The 23,947-nt window shown below is 31.8% G+C and overlaps 2 protein-coding genes across 4 annotated transcripts in view; one reads left to right on the top strand and one right to left on the bottom strand.

Annotated features, from left to right (window-relative positions):
* Positions 1-336, bottom strand: part of LOC124357210 (2-oxoglutarate dehydrogenase, mitochondrial) — a 68,623-nt gene extending 68,287 nt beyond the window's left edge. Inside the window, exon 1 of the mRNA XM_046808757.1 lies at positions 76-336. The gene's annotated coding sequence lies outside the window, so the exon portion shown is untranslated. The remainder of the gene's footprint in view (positions 1-75) is intronic.
* Positions 337-4,072: 3,736 nt separating this feature from the next.
* The window catches only part of LOC124357208 (anaphase-promoting complex subunit 1), an 82,890-nt gene continuing 63,015 nt past the window's right edge, over positions 4,073-23,947 (top strand). For 2 of the 3 annotated variants that reach the window (XM_046808749.1, XM_046808751.1), the window contains exons 1-8: positions 4,073-4,577; positions 5,998-6,129; positions 7,531-7,762; positions 9,440-9,534; positions 11,214-11,361; positions 12,453-12,586; positions 15,484-15,605; positions 15,879-15,986. In XM_046808749.1, the coding sequence (XP_046664705.1) occupies positions 4,554-4,577; positions 5,998-6,129; positions 7,531-7,762; positions 9,440-9,534; positions 11,214-11,361; positions 12,453-12,586; positions 15,484-15,605; positions 15,879-15,986 (995 nt within the window). In that variant the 5' untranslated portion in view covers positions 4,073-4,553. The remainder of the gene's footprint in view (positions 4,578-5,997; positions 6,130-7,530; positions 7,763-9,439; positions 9,535-11,213; positions 11,362-12,452; positions 12,587-15,483; positions 15,606-15,878; positions 15,987-23,947) is intronic. The other variant, XM_046808750.1, reaches the window with a different exon arrangement.

The following is a 23,947-nucleotide window of genomic DNA, read 5'->3' as shown; positions in this document are numbered from 1 at the left end:
CAAACTGTTTTATCTAATTTTAAAACAAATTAGGCTAGGACTACGTAAAATCCAAATATATTATTAAATACTTACTGATACTAGTGTCGTCTGTATGTTTCTTGTCACTATATTTTTATATACTGTATATTATTCACAATTTAATTAAAGTGGTTTAAGTCAATATGACAAATCACTAGAAATCACAAAACCTCAACAGTGAAAATACAGGCGACTGCACAACATAGAATCCGATGAAAAAAGAAAAGGACCTTCACCGAAACGTAGCGACCTACAGCAATTTAAACGAAGGAGAGGAGAAGAGAAGAATGCAAGATAAGTTCGATAAACCAGTGATTAAGATAATGAGAGAAATTTTTGTAGGCTAGTTGGCCACTGCCCTAACACGGTTTGGGTTAGTACGTTTCCAGAAAAAACTGATATTTAGGGAGCATAATGTGCTGAATCCGTTTGGTAACAAACGTTACTAATGTGTGGGTAATTACCAGAATATCGGGAAATTTCAAACCTTTTTTGGTAGTTGTGGTAGTAATGGCATGGGTGCAGGGATGCAGGTATAATAGTTATTGCAGATAATTTGACGTTGAACAAAATAACGTCCCACCAAAATCAAAGTATAAATATAGCTTATTCTATTTTTTATTCTGAACCTGATTACAGGGCTCAGCATCAATAGGTCCCCTCTCGCTTCATTGACTGCTTCATTATTGGTCCCTCAAAATCAAATAAGTGGTGAATACTTGGCTCTATGTAAATCTATTGTAGAGGCAATCGTCCAACTATCTTCAGACATTGTTATAATTATTTTTGGTGATTTAAGGGGGTCACTTTTCGAAAAAATGGGAAAAAAATTGATTTTTCTGTTTTTTGTTCTAAATTGTAGCCCAGAATCTCCTGTTTAAAATGATACATCGTTTATTTTTTTACTGTTACGGGAAGTGTGTTAAAAAAATTCATATGTTTGACAAGTTTCAAAGTTTTTACCGGTTGAGTAAGCATTCTCACCGTAGTGTGTACTGCGCTTCAAGCTTTGTGTTGTTGCTCACTGTTATACATATAATAGTCAAAGAAAACAAGATTTTCTTTTTGTTTAATAAGTTGGCTAACCTGCTTCAGCAGAATTGTAGCCAGTAGACAGCTGATAGATGTTTGTTTTGTTTGTTTATAGATGTATTACTTTTTGACAAACCATATGTATTGCTTTTATAAACTAGCCATATTGAGAAACCTATCTTCTGTCAAAGACATGCAAGCTGCAGTCTGGGCAGAGTATTTTCATTTATCATCATCAAATGAGAAACCACAGCACGCCCTTTGCCCAAATACAGAAGATACCTGGTGTAAGTATCGTAAAGCGGTTCAAGAAAATGTAGCCTATGACCACAACAATCATTTCCATCTCCCTGAAAAAGCTATGCTTCATGTAAAACCAGTGTTCAGAGCACTTTTTTGACCCAGTCTTACTTCAGAAATGTGTCAAAGGAAAAACTCAAAACGTAAACGAGTCGCTAAACAATGTTATCTGGACTTTTGTACCCAAAAAGAACTTTGTAAGAATAAATACACTGAAGTTTGGAGTGTATGAAGCTATCAAATACTTCAATGATGGTAACATCGGAAAGTGCAAATTGTTTGAGAAATGCAACCTGCGGCCTGGAAAGCAGTTTGTGAGTGCTTTGTTGAAGCTGGACCGGAGGCGGATCGCAAAAGCAGATAAATGTCAGGAAGAGCTTCATAAGAAAATAAGACAGGCATTGCACAAATCAAAGAGAAAAATTGAGGATGACTATGAAGAGAAGGAAGGGGACAACCCATCATATGCTCCTGGCATGTATTAGAAGGTTTAAAAAAAATAAAATCTTAAATTCTTTAATTTCAAACGTGTGTTTTTTTTTCATTTGCCGTTTTACGAAAGTTTAGTTTTGCGACACATATGTACCTTTTTCTCAGGAACGGGTAAAGATAATTAAACGTACTTTTTTTAAATGTTCAGATGAAAGTGTTCTGTAGGCTGAAAAGAAAATTATGTATATAAAATGAAAATGATTTATGTTGTAAAACATTAATTATTAATTTTCATAAATAAAAAAGTAAAATTTTTTTAAAATTTACACAAAATTTAAGAATTGACTTAGGGTTTTATTTTTTCATTCCAATCATAGAAAAAGAACCAATATAAAAATTAAAAATAAAACTATTCAGATATATTTTATATTTTTTGAGAAAAAGGTACATAAGTTAACATGGGCGAGATAGGAGAAAAGTGACCCCCTTAAACCTTCCAAAGACATTTTGGATAACATAGATATTTTAGGACCTCTCATCACGATATGTACAAGATTTATCTGCAGCACTCAACCTTGAACAACACAATTATGTCATGAATAAAAGGGGTGTAATTCTGGACCTTAGAAGGTCTGTGAAATCCTTCAAAATATTCCTTAACCTCTTCGTTCTGACATCATTGAAGCTGATTTCGAAGAGTTCTGCTAGATTCTTGAGTAACTAGTTAAGTTTATTCCCCTCTTAAGTTAGTCGGCTGTGGAATTTTCCTTATGTGGGTTTCTCGAAAATTGAAACAGATATGTGTACTGAAGAATTTTGCAGTATTTAAATTCACAGAGTTAGTGATTACTGTACCTACAATTTTTGAACTTTGGGGAAAGATGCTAAACGTTGGCTTTTGATTGCTAAAGATCATATGCTGACAATTTAAATACCCGTAGTACGATTCTAGTTAATATCAGAGCCTTTTGAAATCACAGCACCAAGGAGCGAGCCACTCATGAGCCGGCTGCAACGTGAGGGCAGTTTATATCTAATTTTGCTTCCATATGTAAATGACCAAGAAATAGTGCTGAACTTTATAATTCATTGGGTCTCCTGAAATTGTCTTCATGGTTTGTTGATTGTTTGGAAATGGAGAAAAAGCTTGCTGACCTCGATCCTAATAAAGGCCAAGTTACGGATGCAATACCACCGTTAGTGCTGAAGTATGCTTGAGCATTATCAACCCTCATCTATCTAATTTCTTTAACATTTTTATGGAGAAGGGAATTTTCAGAAGAAGCTCAAGACTGATTTTCTCCTCCGATCCATAAATCTGGAATCATCAATATCCGCAAATACCAGTGACGATTCTTTTAGCTATGGCTAAAGTTTTTTAAGGTTTGGTTTTGGACTTACTGAACTTTGCTACATATAGTTTAATTAATGAGGAGCTTCAATGGTTCAGACCGGTCGATCTTTATCTACAAACCTGCCAGTTCTTCATAACTATAGTTCTACATTTTCTTCTAACCATCTTCAAACGGATTCTATTTACTTAGAATTTGCTTATGCCTTTGACTATAAGCAATTCCTATTTGCTAATCTTTGGGCTTATGGAATTGGTGGCGCACACTTATAGTGGTTTAAGAGCTATCTCACAGATAACTAATGAGTAAGAAAGAAGTAATACTTCATATTAGTATATTCGAATTTTTGAGAGAGATCAAGAGAAACTTTTAGATTTGATTGTCCTAACAGCCTAAAAGGCTATTTCAAACAATTTTTAAAATCCGTCTAATTGAAATAATAATAGTAAGAAATTAAACTGTTTCTTAAAAGATTGTCCGTTTCAATATTCTTAAATAGATAACCATCACACATCGTCCATTGCTCTTGTATGAAATTAAATAAATAAAGATGAGTTATAAATATAAAAAAATAAAACACAAATAAATATGTTTTAATATAAGCAGCAATATAGTAATAATGTGTGTAATAAAACATCGCTGGAATGTCGTGTTAAAATAATAATAAATAAATATTTTTAATATTGTTATTATTATATCAGTGATTTATTAATACAATACATGTAGTGTATATAAATAACATTGCACACCCATTTACTTTTGAAAAGATGAAATCTGTGAAAGGATTGTTTATTGTTTTTGAATATCTTATATCAAATTCATCGGTGTACTTGAAAATATAAAGCAAGAGAATGCATTAAATTTTTTCAACCATTTGAAACTAGTTAGGCTATACGATTATAAATTGCTTAGTGTCTGACTCTGACTGAAATTGATTTGTAATTCGGTAACAGCAATTATTCATTCGTTCTTGTCACAATTAATTAGATTTACTACTGATAGTAAACAGAGTTAGCTGCTGGCCTCGTGTTTATAAAAATCTATATGGGTAATTTATGGTAGTTGACTTTGGCAACATTGGTATCCTTATACTAAAATTAATTTACTATAAATTTAAAATTCCATATTTTCAACTAACCTTAACATTGACTTACGCGCATTTTAGTCGAATTCAAAAATATAAACAAAATTATCGACCTAAACGAAAAGTGTGTTGATTGTTGTTTCAAAATTTACTCTTAACATTTTATTCACTTATAAACTATTATAATTTTATAGGCACGAATTTTGAAGTTTATAGACGTCGAATCAACATATCTGTTCTGCTCTAAAATTTGAATGAACAATTTCTTTGAATATTTTTCTTGTTTTGTAAAATTCTATATTGTACATTGAAAACTGGATGACGAAGAGGAAATGATTGCCGCCTCCGAGCCTCAGGTAATTTATTGAAAATAAATTAAATTACTAGGCTACCTAGTCAAACATAATGGACCTAACTTAACTGACTTGTTATGTCAAAAAAATTTTAACCCTTTTTAGGTGACATTGCAAAAAATGCCACTTGGTGTATGCCCTATGTTTAACCGTTTTACCACCAAGCCGTAAGCCACTATAATCACTGGCATGAGTGGGTGCAGAGAGTTCAGAATGCGGCTGCAGTTTTGTAAGAGGCCACCACTGCAATCTTATCAGGATACCAAATTATCAATTAGAAATACTTAATCTATCAAATACAAAAAAAAAAAATTTAAATACAGTTATTTACAATTAATGTTTATCAGCTCTTTTTGATGTATTAAATAACAATATTGTTCCAAATTAATTCAAACAAAGTATGTATAATCACTTATCTGGTATTTGAGTAATGGCCGCTAGTATAGGCCTATATGTTGTTTCACTAGCTGTCACACACATTTACCTATCCTTAAAAACAGTAAAAAGTAACTAAATGTTACACTGTTTTGTTTGTTACATTTTATAGATAGGTACATATAATTAATGTAGATAGTTTTTTATTCATCAATAAATTATTAATATTTTAGATTTCAAACAGCTGAATTATATTATAATTTAATATATCTATAACATAATTCGTGTAAACATTTTTGTTCTTATAGTTTAGATAATCATAAATATGATTCTATTGTGGTGGTGACCTCTTATTATACTGCAGCCCAGAATGCTGTAATGCAACAAAATGTTGATTGGAAATTGGCAATTTTGGTGCTATATGTCAACCATCCAAGATAAAGCCAATCTTTACATATGTCAAAATTTTGTTTTAGAGAGCTATTTATAGCCTATGTGTAATGAAAGTCATGTAGCTTGTTGCTATTTGAGTTTTTTGGGTTTTACAAGTTTGAAATGTCATTTGCCTAATTCAAACTATTTAAAAAAATTGGAAATGTGCTGAAAAGTGACAACTGTAAAATAATTTTAGAAAGATTACTTATTTGGTAACCTTCCGGGTACAAATTTGGGTTTGCCATTATTTTTTACGAGATAACAGTAAAAAAATGCTGAAACCGTACAATTGTTGACATTTTGGACTATCCTGTATAAAAGATTCGAAATAATACTTTTATCAAAATGATCAGTGAATCGTGATTTTGAAAACGAGGTACAGCTCGACTTACCTTTACATTTAAAATCTTTAAAAACAGTTCCCTAGTACCTCCAAAAGGGAGTAAATATACTATTTTGGGGTATTTGTTGTGTTTAAAATTGTTTTCTCAAATTTTCTTGTGTTGAAATAGGCTATGGGGGTTTTTGAAAAACCAATCTGTTGTATAGTGATGGTAAGCTAGGAGATATTGTATGGATATTTTAATAAATTTTGTCCAATTTTATTTTGCAGGAGTTTGTCCCATTTGGGCGGCTTAAGATAAAGAACCATCCAGGAACTATTGTACCACCTTTGAATCAACCATTTTCAGAGAACTTTCTGGTGCAGCGTTTAAGTCAAGTTAATATTGACAATCATACTGAGGTAATACCAGTATTATATGGTTAATTTGTAGCTTAGTAATATATTTATAAGTTACTTTTAAGCTATGCTGTGTCAAAATACATTTTTGAAGTCTCGAGAAAACTGTAGTATATATTTATTAAATTTAAAATCAAAGCATTTATAGCCAGTTTTGGAATCTAGAGGTAAAACAAAGTATCCATTTTTTAGTTTTATAAGAATAAATACAAAACATCAATAACAATTTCTGAAGTGGAAATAAAATTAAAACACATCCATAACATTATTGGATATGAAAGAAAACAATACATTCATAGCAAGGATAATAAGATTTTATACATTTGCCATTGTTACATGTACGTTTCGAGGATTGAAATCTATTCTCTTTGTCAGGTGTAAGAAATTTAATGCAAAAAAGTACTTAAAACACAATGTGCAGCAATGGACCACCACTAAAAAAGTTTCTCCTGTCTGGACTTCAAGGTATTGTGGGGTATAATCATTTTTGGTTTTGGTTTTTTTGAGTCCATAGCCACACGTATGGCTAATTTAGGTAGTTCAATAACAAACTTTAATACAAGGAATACATAGCCATTTTTTTAATTTAAAGTAGAAACCAAAACATCCATATTGTTTGTTTGTCTAAAAGTAAAACAAAACATTCTTTGTTTATTTTTGGCTCATATTATAACAAAAGTATTATAAATACAATTTTCCAATCTGAAGAAAAACAAAGCACCTGTTGTCAATTATTTTGTATTACAAGGTCTAGATATATCCATGTACCCATTATTTGTGTGTTCATTCCATTAACAGTTCAAGTTGTATTTTTGAAAAAAGACGGAAATAGTATAACCAAATGTACTGTACTTATCCAATTTGATTGTTGCTATTGTCTGTGTACTTTTAATAGTTGTAATTTAAACAATGCAAACAAGAACTAAACATGTGTTTTTGCTACAGTTTATTTATTTATTTTTTATTTAAAAAAAGGAGATATAAAGAATGTGTAGTTTTGCAAGATATTTCATTTGTTATACATCACTATGTAGGCCTTTGAGACTTGGTGATGTGTTTGTGTGTGTCAAATCTGTCAATAGTTTTTGTTGTTCATATAATTTTTGAAAACATGAACATGTCATTGAAAATCCATCTAATTTAAGAGAGATTTAAATGTAATCGGATTCATTAGAAATAAAACCTAACACATACAGTATACTTTTCATTGCTGTGCTATATATATGCTGTGTTGTTTACAATTAGCTGAGCGACTTTTAAAGATTAATCCTTAATATAATGTGGTGATCAATCCTTAATCTTGAGTAATTTCTAATTGTCTTGTACAATATATCTGTAATTTTTGTCTATCTCATTTTTATCTATACTGTAGGCTAGATAGTAATTGAGTATTCTCTGTTTTAGAATGAATGGTGGACATTAAGAGAGTTGGTCGTTGGAAATGGTAAAGGGAAGATATGTGCTGAAGAGGAGTTATACGTTAAGGATAAAACGGCCATATGGAGCCAGGGAACTGTGGGGCTCAGTGTTGCCAATACAAACAGTGAACAGCCCGCAGGCCGTACCCTGGCCTGCAGTTACACTGTGGAGAGCACCATTACTCACGCCCTGTGGGTCAACTTTGTAAAACCTGGGGGTAGGATATAAACTATTAGTTTGCTAGCAGTTCCTTTTATAAATTAAACAAAGCAAATTGGCTAGGGGATAATTTCATACCAAACTGTTACAGAACACAGTACCATGCCTAATGAATATATCACCAAACTGGTATGTACACTGGTAGCAAAATATTTTTCTAAACAAGAACCCATTTCTATCTATACCATTTTGGTATTTTATATGTATGTAGTGAATTATAGTGTAAATTATATACATATATATATATATTTTTTTTTAATCAAATTGAATGCATTTCAGGTTTATGAAAATAGTTTTGAGGGGAATTATAAAAATTTAAAATGTTCAAAGAATAGTTATGTGATATATCAAATTAAGGGACAATTTAAACAAAAAGAAAAACACAATTTTTATCTCTTTAGATGCAGTGAGTTTTAGCTACATATTTTTAAAGATACAAAAACTGCTGTTTTTCTTTTTTGATTTTCAAAAGCTTCTCAGCCAAAAGTTAGAAAAATGTAAAAATGTACATTATTTTTATCTCATCTGGGTAGGTACAACTAGCATACAAAAAATTGTATTAAAATCAATAGTTCAAGGTCATAAATAATTTTGTCACTGGTTGTTTTGAAAAAGAATGACCCAGCAGACTTCTGTTTGTGTCAATATATACTTTGAGTGGAAGCAGAGAAACAGTAGTTTACGGCGATGTGCATTTGGGTTCAAGAATTCTAATTCTAGCTGATTTATAGTCCATCTTCTCGGGTGATTTTTGTTTGCTGTTTCACTATTTTACATAGTGTTCCTTTTGACTTTACAAGGATGTGCAATTGGTCTTTTAAAATCACATTTATAATGTGATAATTAATTAAAAGTACTATTAATTTTAGTGTAGAAGGCGTTATTCAGTTTTGTTATAATTACTCTATAATTTTGTTTAGTTATTAATGAAAATTCCAAATGAGGGAGTGAGAATATTTATTTTTAGGGGCTTATAAATCATGATTTTTCATAATTTTTATCTTTATTGATTTATTTACCCCTTTTAACCTTGACGTCCGTTTTATACTTATTGTCGCAGACAGCTGCATTTTACTACTTATTGTTTAAAAATTTAAAAATGTTAGTTTAATATATATATGTTATATGTTATGTATGTTAGTTTTATATATATATATATATATATATATATATATGTATATTAAACTAACATTTATATATATATATATTTATTTATTTAAAAAAATTCAATATACAATTTTGTTTTTTCATATGTTTGTGAACTACATTTAATAAGAAGTAAAACAAAAACAATTAGCTTGATATCTTAAAAAATAGCCTAGTTTTGAGATGTTTGCAAAAACATAAACAAAATGGCAGAGTAACAAAACATAAACAAAATGCTGTGACATAATGACACAGCATTTATGAGATTTCTAAGAAGTCATTGGTAATCTTTAAAAAAAAGTAGGGAGAGGTATTGGAGTAGAGATATTTAGAGTACCAGATGTATAGAAATATGTGTCACATAATAATTTTCTGTGGTATCTAGGAAGTATGGTGATTAGTCAAACATGAGTTAGTAATCAAACTGTAATGACATGACTCAGTCTTATAAATTGATTACTCAATCTAGCAGTTTTATAGTTTTAACAAATGTAAAGGTAATTGTTTCAGTAATAATATTTAATTTTAGAGGTTCGGATGCCGAGCATTTGTCTGTTGGATGAAACCAAGGTCAATGTATACACTAAAGATGGGGAGGATTTCCTGTCTGCTCTTCAGTTCAAAGTGAGTGTTTTGCTGTGTTGATTTTGTTAATGTTTTAAATTATCTTTATGTAAACTAAATTGATCTATTACTGGATGAGGACTTAATCATATTTATTAAAAGGATGGGAGGATAGTGTCCAAGAATATATGCGTCATTACTCAGAAAGAATTAATTTAAGCGAGATTTTAGTTGTTAGCTTGGTTTTTTCAGATGTTTAGTTTTTGAAATTTTCCAAGTGACATGGAGGATATCTAGATGTTGCTTTCCAGAAAGATGTATATCTCCTACCCCTCATCTGTTGGATTCCCTCTCCATGATAAATTCTTGATCGTTCTTGCCCTTGTACCCTCACACTTTTTCTACCTTTCATATAACTTTTAAAACATTCTTGGAATCTATTTTTCAAAAGTTCATCCAGTTGTGTCTTTGCATCTTCTACGATCTTATCTGAGTCAGTATGTTGTTCTACAATTTAATTTTTAACCTGGTAAAAAAGTAAGTTTACCGGTGCAAAGTGGAGAGAAAAGAGTGTTCCAGAGTCGTCACATTGTGCTTTGGCATCCTTTTTGTCTATTGTCTGGTTATTTACTTCTGATGCTATCTTATAATTTTATAATCTCCACATTGGGTTTTTTGTTAACAGTTTGGCCTTTAGGAATAAACTCCTAATGAAACAGGGCCTCAGAATCAAGAAACATCTCAGATATTACTTAGTCTGAGGGTTTTTTTCATGCAGAAAAACTTTTTTCAGTTTTTCCTTCCATTCAAATGACTGATGTTTTTTCGGAGGTTAGTACAAGCAACCTTTCTCTCACCTATTATATTTTTCTTCAAGAACCTCATCTTCGTTGGCCATGTCAGTCAAGTCTCTGTATATGTTTACTTTCTTTTTGTTCAGGTCATAACATTTTTGGAATGAAGCCCAAACATACTAGATGCATGTTCAAATTTTCAGGAAGAATGCAGTGAATACTCCCTGTGAAGTTTCAAGTTCATAAAGTAATATCATCAATTGTTATTATACTGTCAGTGATCACAATTTTTCAAATCCTATCAATGTTCTCGTCTGTTTTGGAAGTGGAGTAGCACCCATTTTTTCACAAACCTTGATATCTGTGTGACCTTCATGAAAATTTTTAAGACACTCTAGTACAAAGCAGTTTTTCTATACATTTAATCTTTTCTGTATGCTTTCTTCTCAAGGGTCTCAGCTGAAAAATGTTCAATCAAAATTCTATATTTATACATAGCTCTATAGATGAGATTTTGAAGTCTATCATATACACACAACTTCTTAGTGAAAACTACTATTTGATGGGAGAAAAAAACCAAATGTGGCTTGTGTTATCACCTGGAATGCTGATATGCACCTGAGAAATGTCTCTTGTAGTGAAACCCTGTTTAAATATAGAAAATTATTTTAGGAACGTTTTGCCTCTATCTGGTATATCACAAAAATCCTTGACAATAAACAATATAAAGTTATAATACAGTATTAAAAAAAATCATTGAACATTGTAATAGGAAATGTTACATGCATTGTTTATATTGTACATCAACCAATCACGGGAATAATTAAAGATTCCCAGTAACACTGAAATACAATGATGGGATTTTACTAAATCCATTTAAATCATAAATATTATTATTAGCTCAAGAGTTTCAGTTATATAAAACTGTGTGTCTGCGGTCAATAGGTGAACAGTGCGTGGAACACCAAGTTTGGTCTGTTGCTAGAGAGGTACACAACTCCACAAGTGAACTTCTCAGAGAACAACTTGGCTACTCTGTTCTCCCTACTTCACCCGCTGGATGAGATGGCGCCCTTGCTCATCATGAAGAGTGGTATGTTAGTGAGTAGAAAGCTGAACTTGTGAGTTTTTCTGTGATCATTGAAGCTCTTGAGATCATTAATCGTGGAATGCCCCTGAAGATGCAAACCAATAGTGCAGTGTGGGTCATGTAGGAACTCTTCATGTGTCATCTTTTAGAGTTCTTACTAATATATCATCGTAGTGGCAACATTGATTTGCACTTGTGTGAAGTGTTGCAGTTGGAATAAGTTGTCGATAAAAAGCTTCATGGTAAGAGCACCTCTTACATAGTTTAAAGATGAACATATTGTGCTTGTATCATGTTGTCTTCAAAATTTGGCTTGTGATTATGCACAGACAGACAGTAGAGGAATATTGCACTTAGTGATAGCTACTCAAAATACACAATATTTCAATATTATAGCTTAATTATTTCTCAATATAGACTAGTTATATGGTTTTTTAATGCTCAGCCAAATCTTATGGAAGTTCATGCTCCACCGTAGAACTCTTATCTTTTAAAATAAACCAGTAAAATGGACTTTTGAAATAGCTGACAAAACGTAACAAGTCTTAATGACCAATTGAACAAAATAACCTCATTGCATGTTTTACTATGTCATATGTCAAATGACTTTACTTGTGTTGCTTAAAAAATTTGTTTATTGTACGATTTTCTTATTGCCTTTATGGTTATCAATAAGTTATCAAATAATGTAAAATTTTTCGTTAAACACTCAGCCAAATCCCATGGGGTCATGTGGACCATTATCAAACTCGATGTTGTCTATATGAAAGTGAAGCTTCATGCAAAATCTCAGGTCTATAGGCCAGTTCATTCTCGAAATATTGTGAGAACAGACACACAAAAATGAAATTTTTTCAGCTCCTCGAGATAGGCTGTACAGTACTCAATCAGTTAAATAAAATTTAATTTAAAAACCTTTGCCTTTGCGTTGGATAAATATTGGATGATGAAACCCTAATTTTCACATCATTACTAATATACAATCAATTTTTTCTGCACATATTAATTATAAATAATACAAATTTTTTCCCTTTCCTTTGTGCATCATGCATGTTCTCCTCTTGTTCTCTGTGCTATAATAAAGAATGTTTCAGGAGGTTCACTGCAGTATATGAATGATCCAAACTTGAAAGTTGTGTTCACAAGTGAAGAGCCATCCCTTGTTGTCCTGTTTGATGCGAGGACTGGTCTCCATAGTGTTTGGAAACTACGGAAAGCTACAACTCAGGTTTGTGCATTACAATTGACAAGTTCAATTGTCCCTTTTTCTGTTGCCTGGAGCGGCAGGGTGTTGGGCTGTGGGAGCCCTGCTTACTTTTACAAAAAAAAAACAAAAATTACTTTTACTAACGTCAACACTGTTGTCACTATCTGATTTGCTGTCTTTTATTTCAAAACTACTGTTAAATATTTGTCTACTTCTGAAGTATAGAAATTGCTTGTTCTTTTAATAGTAAGTTAGCGGATAAACCAAAAATAATTTACATTCAATAAAAACTATAAACACTAAAAAGTGAGAATATGGTCCAAAGAACGTTGAAATTATGAAAGTGTGTATGATTAAATATAAACAATAACAAAACTAGCTATTTGTTGACTTTCCAAAGTGGCAACGTGACAGAACGAAATGGAAGTATTGGATGAAAGAATGCCTTCAACTGCGGTTTAGCGCAAAAACAAAAAATCACAATGCCTAGGAAAAGCTCAACGAGGGTTGTGATAGGTCATTCATTCATGCTCGGTAGTAACAAGTAACGGTTGTGATAGGTCATTCATTCATGCTCTGTGGCAACAAGTAACGCTTGTGATATTATATATATTTTTTATGTGATTGTGATATTATAATATTATATATATTATATAAGCACAAAGACCAAGAAAACATGACAGTTGGGTCACATCCTTGCAATAAACCCAGGTGTTTAGTTTGCAACATGTGCTCTACTTCAAAAACATTTACAAGTAGTTCTACACAAAAATCATACAGTATATTTGAAGACTTAACATGTGAATCAAAAAATATTGTTTACCAAATTCAGTGCAAGTTATGCCCTAAAGATTATATTGGTTCAATGATAAATTCACTTAGAACAAGGATGACTGGGCACAGGTATGCATATAAACATAAAAAAACAGAGCAACCTGTAGTGGCACATGGCTTAATACATAATTTAAATTTTGAAGAAACATTTTCAGTGAAACCAATTAGAAAAATATCACAAAATTTAAGTACACACAGTCTGAGAACCATGGAACAAGCCCATCAACTCGTCACTAAATCAAAATTTCCAAGTGGATTAAATTTAAGGTGACTTAGTCAACAAAGTGAATTTATAAAATTAAATCATATGTTCACCATTGTACATAATTCATTCTTATTTTTCATTTTCTGTGTTGATGTTTTATGTTTATTCTGTTCTTATAGCCCTATTTATATAATTTTTGTAATTTCCTGAAGACGGCTTAAGCCGAAATATAGAAAATGTTTATTACAATAATTGAAGAATTCTTATTGAAGATTAATATATATATATATACTCTTCGAAGTACTTTTAGTGTACACAAAAACAGAAACAAAAATTCAGTGCTCATGTTTAATTTTCGAGTTGACACAACCCTTCATCAGAACACACTGAATTAAAACATATAAACAGAACTCAAACCAAAAACAAAAGACATAACCAAAATAAAATTTTAACAAATAAATACCATAAACAACAAGATCCCAATCAGCTGTATGTAGAATATTTGTAAATGTTTACATAGAACTAAAAAATTTTTTGCTATAAAAAGGAAAAGAGAATCATCTTAGGTTCAACCCATCTGGATGCCTTGATTTTAAAATTAATTGATGTGCGATTTCACATTTCTTAAATTTATCAGATTGGTATTTTGATTGGGGTTTGGCTCTAAATGGTAAATTCCTTTTAGGCTGAAGCAATTTTCTAATTTATTTTGATTGTGTTGAATCGCATGAGCAGATAATGGTCTCTCATAATTTTGATGAGCAACATCAAATCGATGATTGGTCATTCTCACTCTTAATGGAGTGATGGTTTTTCCAATATAGTCTTTGGGACAGAATTTACAGGTTAGTTGATAAATTATGTTTTTTGTAGTGCAATCAATGTTACCTTTAATAGGATATTCTTTTTCAGTTGTGCTACTTTTAAACGATTTAGAATTTATTAACATCTTACAAATGCCGCATCTTGGCTTGTTACAAGGATTGCACACATTACATTTGATGTTATTACTTTTTGTATTGCCTTCATACTTTAATTTCGGTCTAGAGAGAATGTTTTGTAAATTTGGAGGTTTTTTAAAAATTACTTTGGGGGGCTTAGAAAATAAATTTCTAGTTTCAGGGGAAGATTCCAAAATAGGAAAAGAAACCTTTAGAATTTTGTTGATTTTATGAAGGCCAGGAAAATATTGGGTGATAAATTTAGGATCTTTAGGATTAATAGCACTGGAAATATTTTTAGGTGCTCTGATTTGTCTATCAACAAGATTTTTTGGATACCTCCTTTCAAAAAGTACATGGGACAGTCTGTTTATGTAGTTATGGAAGTCAGATTGATTGCTACAAAGATTTTTTGCTCTCATTGATAAACTCTTGGGTATAGATTTTTTAATGTGAACTGATGGCAGCTGGTTATTTATATATAATATATTCATATTATATATATAAAAATATATAATATGAATATATTATATATTTATATTCATTTGTAAATATTTTTCTTGGTTACTTCACAATGTACTAAATTTAAATAACCTAATGGTTAAGATATATACTGTAGAATTTTTATTTAATTTTAAAACTTGTAGTTAGAGATAATTCATGTACTGTTAGTTATTGTATTATTTCAATTAATTGTTCTTTCATAATAACTGACTGAAAGAAATAAAAAAATATCTTCTAAGCTATGCACAGCTTAAAGTACTATGTAGAGTCGTGATTGTTTCAAACTTCATTTTTAAGTAATTATTTTTATTAAAATACATTTACTTTTACATTTTAGAAAGTTAGTACAATGTTTACCAATACATGATGTTGGCTTAGCTGAGGTAATGGTTGTAAATGGTACTTTTCGACTAATTGTTCCACATTTGTACCAGGAGAGTCAGGTGTTTTGTGGTGGCGACTTGTCTACTTGTACTACCCATGCCCAGTCTTCTCTACACGTAAGTGGTTTCACACAGATGTCATCTGGCTCCCAACGAGCATCTCTTCTCAACAGGTACGATTACGTTAGACGTCACACAACAGGTACCGTTACATTAGACAAGTGTTAACAACAGGTTTTGATTGAAGAGTAGTCACTTTGGAAGATTCACCGTCAATATACTTCTAAGGCAATTTAATTTGCTTCTGTTTCTTTGCCATGGTGGATTTAAATAAACAATACAGCATTATATAATGTATAATCTTCAAAATGTATTATTATTTTGTTATAACATAAGTAGAGAGTCACAGTTCTGTCTTTCTATGACTATACAGTAACTTTTTTCAGGTCCTCATACACACCAGGTGGTGCCACTACTCCAGATCACAACACCTCGATTCCATTTTCATTGATAGATTCAATTCCTAGAATTCAGAGCCCTCTAAACAGAATTAGGTAAGGAAAAGTTTCATGGATTTAAATAACTTTAGTTGATTGTCGGAGTCATATATTTTCAAATCAAAACCAAATCAAATCTTGAAATTGAGACCCTGGAATTGGAATTCAATCAAATATTTGAAAAATGTGGTGATGCACTATCATATCATTTAGGAAGTACAGGTGGCATTGTGTTGCAAGAGGAACATCTTCAAGCAATGGCGGTAATTCTTCTTGAAGAAACTGTAAGTATGTTTGACCTGTTAAGCGCTCTTGAAAAATAAACGGTCCAATCAGCTGATCATGAGTAATACCACACCATTCATTAATGCTGAAGCTCTGTTGAATGTAGCGATCAATTGTTGCATGAGGGTTCACTTTGTAATGACTCATTTCATACACCCATCTCACATTCATTTCAATATTTAATTTAATTTAGAAATTTATTAGTAATAATAATTAAGGAATAATTAATTATAAATTGTCTCAAATTTTAATACAAACAATAATAAATACAAAATTAAATATATCAAAATTAATCAAAATTCACCTTATTACATATAAAATTCAAAAGTTATAAAGTGAACTAAAGTCAGTGATACAGTGTGCAGGGATGATTGTTGAAGAGTGAAGAGAGCAGATTTTTGAAAGGTGGAGAGGAGAGAGGGATCTGGAAGAAGTGAAGCAAGATTATTATTATTATAAAGAAACTGGTTACATTTATTCAGCAGTATTTGAAAGGTTACTTTATTAAATTCTTATTATCACTGAAGTACAAAGAAGCAGAAGACAGACATTGGGTGAGAAAATTCCTTTTAAGTTTAATAGTGATTCATTGGAAGAACATAAAACCCAGGAACATTCAATTTGGCTAATAATTCAAAATTAATATAATTAAAATTTAACAACAACTATTATTTTTCAAAATTACAATATCTTTTATTTAAAAAAAAAATATCTAATATTTCTATTTCATTAAGCCAGCACGACCACCCTGCCCTAAAAAATTAAGAATTGTATTAAAAAATTTACCATTATTGTATCCTCCATCTTGTTTCAAAATTCAAACTTGTATGTCAATTAATTTATCATCATTAAAGTTCACATTTATATCATACTGAGTTATTTGTTATTTCTAACTATAATCAGAATACAAATTAAGTTTAACCATTTATTTAAAGTAATAATAGTAGTAGGATATTACAAAATTGGCGTCCAACGTAGTGGTTTAATGAAATATTAATAATCTTTGATTTGAGACAATTTTCTAGATCGTAAGAATAGCCTAGACATAAGTACTGTACGTAGTTGTCATTTATTCATATTGTCTGTCAATAGGCTATAGGTTATTTAATAACTCACCGTATAGACATTTAATTAACAAGACATTAGTCCTGTAATATTATTCATATCTTTTATCACAATTAATGTCCTGTGATTTTAATTTAAGATACCCTAAACGGTATCCATTTCCAACAGATAATATGGAAAACAACCAAATGCTAAACGTAAACAAAGACGCCATTAATCCCGGTATCGAAGACGAAAGCGGACCGAGAGAAGAAGCAGAACAAACACCCACAATTCCTCGCGCTAATCAAGTCAACATTCTCACAGCGGTCGACAACCAATCACGGATGAATGAAAACAGTGCTACCAACACCTACGCGGTAAATTTCTCTGATTCCCTGCAGAGACGTGAAGATGGAGCTACTGCGCCTTCAACACTAAACGTTTTAGTTGAACATTCTCATTATACTCAATCAGTTGATGCCATTGGCAGTGACAGGTCAAATGAGCAAACCGCTAACGAATCCCAATCGACAGCTCTTCATGCTATCATGAACAGTTTAAAACAACTTAATGAAAATTTGATTAACACTAAATCTGAGTTAAACGAAAACCTAAACGCAAAAATAAACGAAATAAGTGATTGTATTTATAAAACTAAAATCGAACTTAGCCATGAAATCAAAACTTGTCGGGAGACACTCGAGGGATAAATTAATGAACTGCGGGATAATCAAACTGAATTCCGCAATGAATTGAACGCTATGAGGGACAATAAAGATCAATTCCGTGAAAAAATAGACCTGAAAATTAAAAAATCCACTGACAGCATTAGAGGTGAATTAAATCATAGTTTTGAAGAACATAAGACATTTGTAAACCAACAGAGAATAACCAACAATCTAAGATATTAGAATCGGTACAAAACAAAAATCAAACTCTAGAAAATAAAATTGCTTTTGAAATAAAAAATGCTATAGACCAAGTACGACATGAAAACGCGGAAACAAATAAAATACAAATCAAAACCATTATAAATGAAATTCAACCACAAATCCAAAACAATCATGATAGAATAAACAATCTAGCCGAGTGTATTAATAAATATGAATGTGAACTAGAAAATATAAAATCTAAATCTCAAATTAAGACGAAACCATGTGGACCATTGCAAGTCATTTGTACCGGAGGAGATTCTGTAGACAGACAAGTGCCAAAATTCAACGGACGTTCTAGCAGTCCAATGGAATTTTTACAAAAAATTAGAAGGTATTACGAAAAAAATATAGGTCGTGTGCAACTCACACACACATCTAACACTGAACATCTCATTGACATATTAGAAAGTAGTCTCGAAGGTCACGCGTCACGATGGTTCCAATTAATAAAACACGATATTAAAAACTGGGAGGATTTTGCACAAGAATTTGGAAAATTTGGAAAATTACGAAATATTGGAGTCGTGATGTGCAACGCGGCATACGTGCAAAAATAGAATCAGAACATTACAAGAATAATGGAACATTGACTCGTGCTGAATACTTCACCGAGCGTGTTATCACACTACAATCGATTACCCCACTAATAACTGAAGAAGAAATCGTCACCATTTTATCGGAACGGTTTGAACAAATTATTCAGGATAGCCGGAGCGTTCAAAACATTAACACCATTAAAGAGTTCGAACGATTACTACAACGAGAAGACATCCGAGACGGCCCAAAACGGAACAAAATAATTTCATCCCAAAATCACAATTCATCTGGTTATAAGCCAATACACCAGAAATCTCACCAATCCCCAGTCACACCACATAATAACATTGAACAAAGAGCATATCAGCCAAGGAATCAATATCACGGACAAAATCAACATTATAATGATCGAAACCAACATAACAAGAACTATTACCACACATACAACAGTCGTAATGATAATGAATTCAAGAGTAAGACACAACCATACAAAGACCACTACCAAAATCGACAGAATACCCACTACTACCCAGGAAACGATAGACATCACCCCACCACAGAACAGGCACAAGTATGCACTATCGTGCGGCAGGGAGAAAATGCTCGAAATCCACCTTCTAGTACCGGCAACGACCGCAGCGAAGACTTCCCAGCAGCGGGAAACGGCTGCGCGCTGTAGAACGGAACCGAGGAAACATCGCACCAGGAATAAAATACGAAACTACAGCGCTAGAAAATAACGACCTCGGATATTTAAATCAGAATTATTCTTCTAACTATAACCCTAGTAGTGAATTTCAAGTTAACAACATAATATGTGATAAAGATTTCCTTTTTGATGAAAAAATAGAACATCCACTAATAAATAATCCTATACAAATAAGATGTCCAGAAATTAACATCAGAATTAATAATGTAGAAACTAATGCCTTAATTGATTCCGGATCATCTATTACTTGTTTGTCAGAGTCTTGGTTTATGGACAACCAACAATCATTAAAGCCATTTGAAGAACTGCCCCTAGCCAATACTACCATTAAAACTGCTATTGGAAACATTTCAAAACGAATCAACAGAGTCATATATGTACCTGTCACAGTAGCTGACGAGACTACTCACATACAATTCCTTATAGTACCGCATCTTGTCAAACCAGTGATTTTAGGAATGGATATGCTAGTATTATGGAAAGCAGAGCTAAACTTTAATAATAATACAATAAATATGAAAATAAACAATACAAATGTTATAATGAAGTTTGTAATGGCAATAAATGAAGGGCACTTGTGTGAAATCACCACTCAACAAGGCGTTATGCTTAGGGAAGATTTTAAGGACTCAATGTCAACATTTAATGAGTATGGCACTATAAAACAATGGGAAGATAACAAGATTAATAATGAGAATAATGATTACATTGATGCACAACACAATATATCATCCAAAGATAATATGTCGGTGGAAGATATAATGAAAACTCTAAGCCCTAATAACTACATAAATGAAGAACAAAAACAATGTTTGATCAATCTACTATACCGATATAGGGACGTTTTCTCAGACAAACCCGGATGTTGCACTAAATATAAACATTTTCCTATCAGGAGGGGATAATAATTTGTTAGTGGAAAGTATACCGCTATTCGGTACACAATTCATTAAATGTGTATTTCCAAAAGTAAAACTATGTGTTTTGACATTGAGTAATAATTTGCCATTGATCTAATGTTTCTCTATTGTTTGTTTATTGTATACTAAGAAACTTGTAACTTTGTTCGTTGGCTTAGTTTAAATACTACCTAACCCTAATTTTAATTTTGTTCTCCTTTTTCACTATTGTTTGTTTGTTAATTCAATTTATTAAATAGTATGTAAGATCATCAATTAATTCACTCATTTAATGTGGTTCATCCTTCTCTTTAAGTATCACAAATCTATATGTATCATTTGCTATTCATTCGTCATTGTATCGAAATCACGTTCATTTATTTCACATGATTTCTGAGGGGATATTGTAATGACTCATTTCATACACCCATCTCACATTCATTTCAATATTTAATTTAATTTAGAAATTTATTAGTAATAATAATTAAGGAATAATTAATTATAAATTGTCTCAAATTTTAATACAAACAATAATAAATACAAAATTAAATATATCAAAATTAATCAAAATTCACCTTATTACATATAAAATTCAAAAGTTATAAAGTGAACTAAAGTCAGTGATACAGTGTGCAGGGATGATTGTTGAAGAGTGAAGAGAGCAGATTTTTGAAAGGTGGAGAGGAGAGAGGGATCTGGAAGAAGTGAAGCAAGATTATTATTATTATAAAGAAACTGGTTACATTTATTCAGCAGTATTTGAAAGGTTACTTTATTAAATTCTTATTATCACTGAAGTACAAAGAAGCAGAAGACATACATTGGGTGAGAAAATTCCTTTTAAGTTTAATAGTGATTCATTGGAAGAACATAAAACCCAGGAACATTCGATTTGGCTAATAATTCAAAATTAATATAATTAAAATTTAACAACAACTATTATTTTTCAAAATTACAATATCTTTTATTTAAAAAAAAAAATATCTAATATTTCTATTTCATTAAGCCAGCACGACCACCCTGCCCTAAAAAATTAAGAATTGTATTAAAAAATTTACCATTATTGTATCCTCCATCTTGTTTCAAAATTCAAACTTGTATGTCAATTAATTTATCATCATTAAAGTTCACATTTATATCATACTGAGTTATTTGTTATTTCTAACTATAATCAGAATACAAATTAAGTTTAACCATTTATTTTAAGTAATAATAGTAGTAGGATATTACAACTTCTGCCCATGAATGTTAATTTTGTAAATTATTGATACCATCACAAGTGAACTGTGACTCGTAAAATGTACATAAAAACTCGACGATGAGTGTTTAATCAAATGCAGTACTCCAAGCAATGTCTCCTGGATGTAAATGCTGTATGTTTTGTTTATGGTAGGGATAGAGCTTCTTATTATTGGGTGTTCTTCATACTTAACTTTGCGTAACCCTGAACCATTTAGAAATACATCTTGTACTATTACCTGCATCTGCTTTAACAGCACCAATGTTTCCTGTACAATAACATCATGTTGGCAGGAGCGGTCATACTGGAACTTTGTGCTAGGAAGTGATACTTTTTCCCATAATGTAAGAAATGTAGCATTAACTGTTCTAGCATTTGAAATTCTGCGGTAAGGGTTACATTGTCAGTATTCTTTAACAGCGGCTGTAGCGCTGCCCTCACATACACCATATCGGCGTATTTTTCACTTGTAAATAAAACTATGTAAAGAGTTCATTTCGAGCTTTTTCGTCACTGACTTTTTTCAGACAAACATGATTCCAGATTCCAGAAGTCAATTCTCTGACAGCGTATGACTCCAGACACTGCACTAAGAGGAAAGTGAATTGGATCTAAACTCAACATTCATATTGAATCAAACCTTCCGACCATAGTTGATCCATATTTTAATTTAATGTATTACTTCTTATTTTACAGCAAATACGGAACAAAATGGAAGGCACTTCTTAATTCAAAGTGTACAATAATGTTATAATATTGACAATTCTTTTTCCCACCAAGATTGCAGAGCAATCAAATTTTTGTGCATAGTAGGCGATTGTATCTGCTGTACAATCTGACAAGTCTAGATAAATTGTAAAATATTAATAGAGATTTTATCAAATCAAATTAAATCAAATCAGCTTTATTGCAGCGACAATATTACAATGTATAGCAAACGTCACAAATTTTAATCTAAAATTTCTTACATTCATGCCACAAAATTCTCATTTACACATACAATTTTACACTTATGCACCTTTCATCCTTCGCCAATATATCCCACTTTAAACAGCAGAATCAGTCGTGTAATTGGGCGGTCTCTCAGTTAAATGCTAAAAACTCCCCTGCATTATAAAATGCTTGTGACACCAAGAGGAGTTTAAGGCGCCTTTTGAACGCCTTGGGCGTTAGGGAATTTTTTATTGAATTTGGCAGTCTGTTAATAAAATTAACACCTGCCTGTGAGGGCAGGTGTTCAAAAACCACTGTTCTGTGGCTTGCAGTTCGTAGTAATTCTCTACCTCGTGTCTCATGCGTATATATGTCCCGGCCTCTGGTTAAGGCACACTTATACATACAAAACAAAGTGGTTTCTAAAATGTACAGACACGGGAGAGTTAACAGCTGTAATTCCTTAAAAGCTTGCCTGCACGACTCTCTGAATTTTATTTTTGCAATTATTCGAATAGCTTTTTTTTGGAGTTTGAATGCTCTCTGAAACTGAGAGCTTGCGCACGCTCCCCACAGGACCACTCCGTAAGACAAATGGGGGTAAATTAAGCCATAATACGCCGTTATCAGTACCTGACTTGGGCAGTATTTTGCTAAGGATCTCAAGACATAAATGCCTGAGGAAATTTTTGCGCAAACATGATTGATGTGTTCATTCCAAGTCAACCCTCGATCAAGGTGTATTCCTAGGAATTTTGAAGAGAGGACTTCTTCCAGTGTGGAATCAGCTAACAAGACGGCAGATCCACAATGGTTGCCTACATCGCGCAAGGCAAAATTTAAAACGTTGGATTTTGAGGAGTTTATGAATTTTATGAACACAAGTGGTATTATAGAAGCAAGCAGTCATGTGTGATTAATATAACATATATGAACATGACTGTTGCCTTGTGTGGTGCAGAGGGCCTAAGGAGGATAACTGGCCTACAGTGATCACTGTATCAATAAAATAATAATGAATTAAAACACATTTATCATTGGAGAATTTTAATAATCTTTTGTGTCTGTATAAAGTGGTCATATATTATATATACTAAATATAATTTTTCAATAAACATTGAATCACAAAAAGTACTTGCTCTGCCATGACTCGAACCCGGATCTCTCACTTGCCGGGTGAATGTGCTACCATTACACCACAGAGCCCTTACTTTTTACGATTAAATTATATTGTATTTGGCCGTATCCATCCCATATGCTTTTAAATAACTAAACTAATATATGATCGGAAGACCAAATACCTGTCAAACGACTTTTGTTTACATTAATAAAATTTGTATAAACGTCAAAAGCCTTATTTAATTATTCAATAAACATTGAATCACAAAAAACATATATGTCACATGTGATACAGCAGTAGAATGTCTTCAATG

The sequence above is a fragment of the Homalodisca vitripennis genome, chromosome 3 (assembly GCF_021130785.1).
Source record: "Homalodisca vitripennis isolate AUS2020 chromosome 3, UT_GWSS_2.1, whole genome shotgun sequence".
Classification (NCBI taxonomy): domain Eukaryota; kingdom Metazoa; phylum Arthropoda; class Insecta; order Hemiptera; family Cicadellidae; genus Homalodisca; species Homalodisca vitripennis.
The sequence above is the reverse complement of the archived record's forward strand: the minus strand, read 5'-3'. Positions and strand labels throughout refer to the sequence as shown.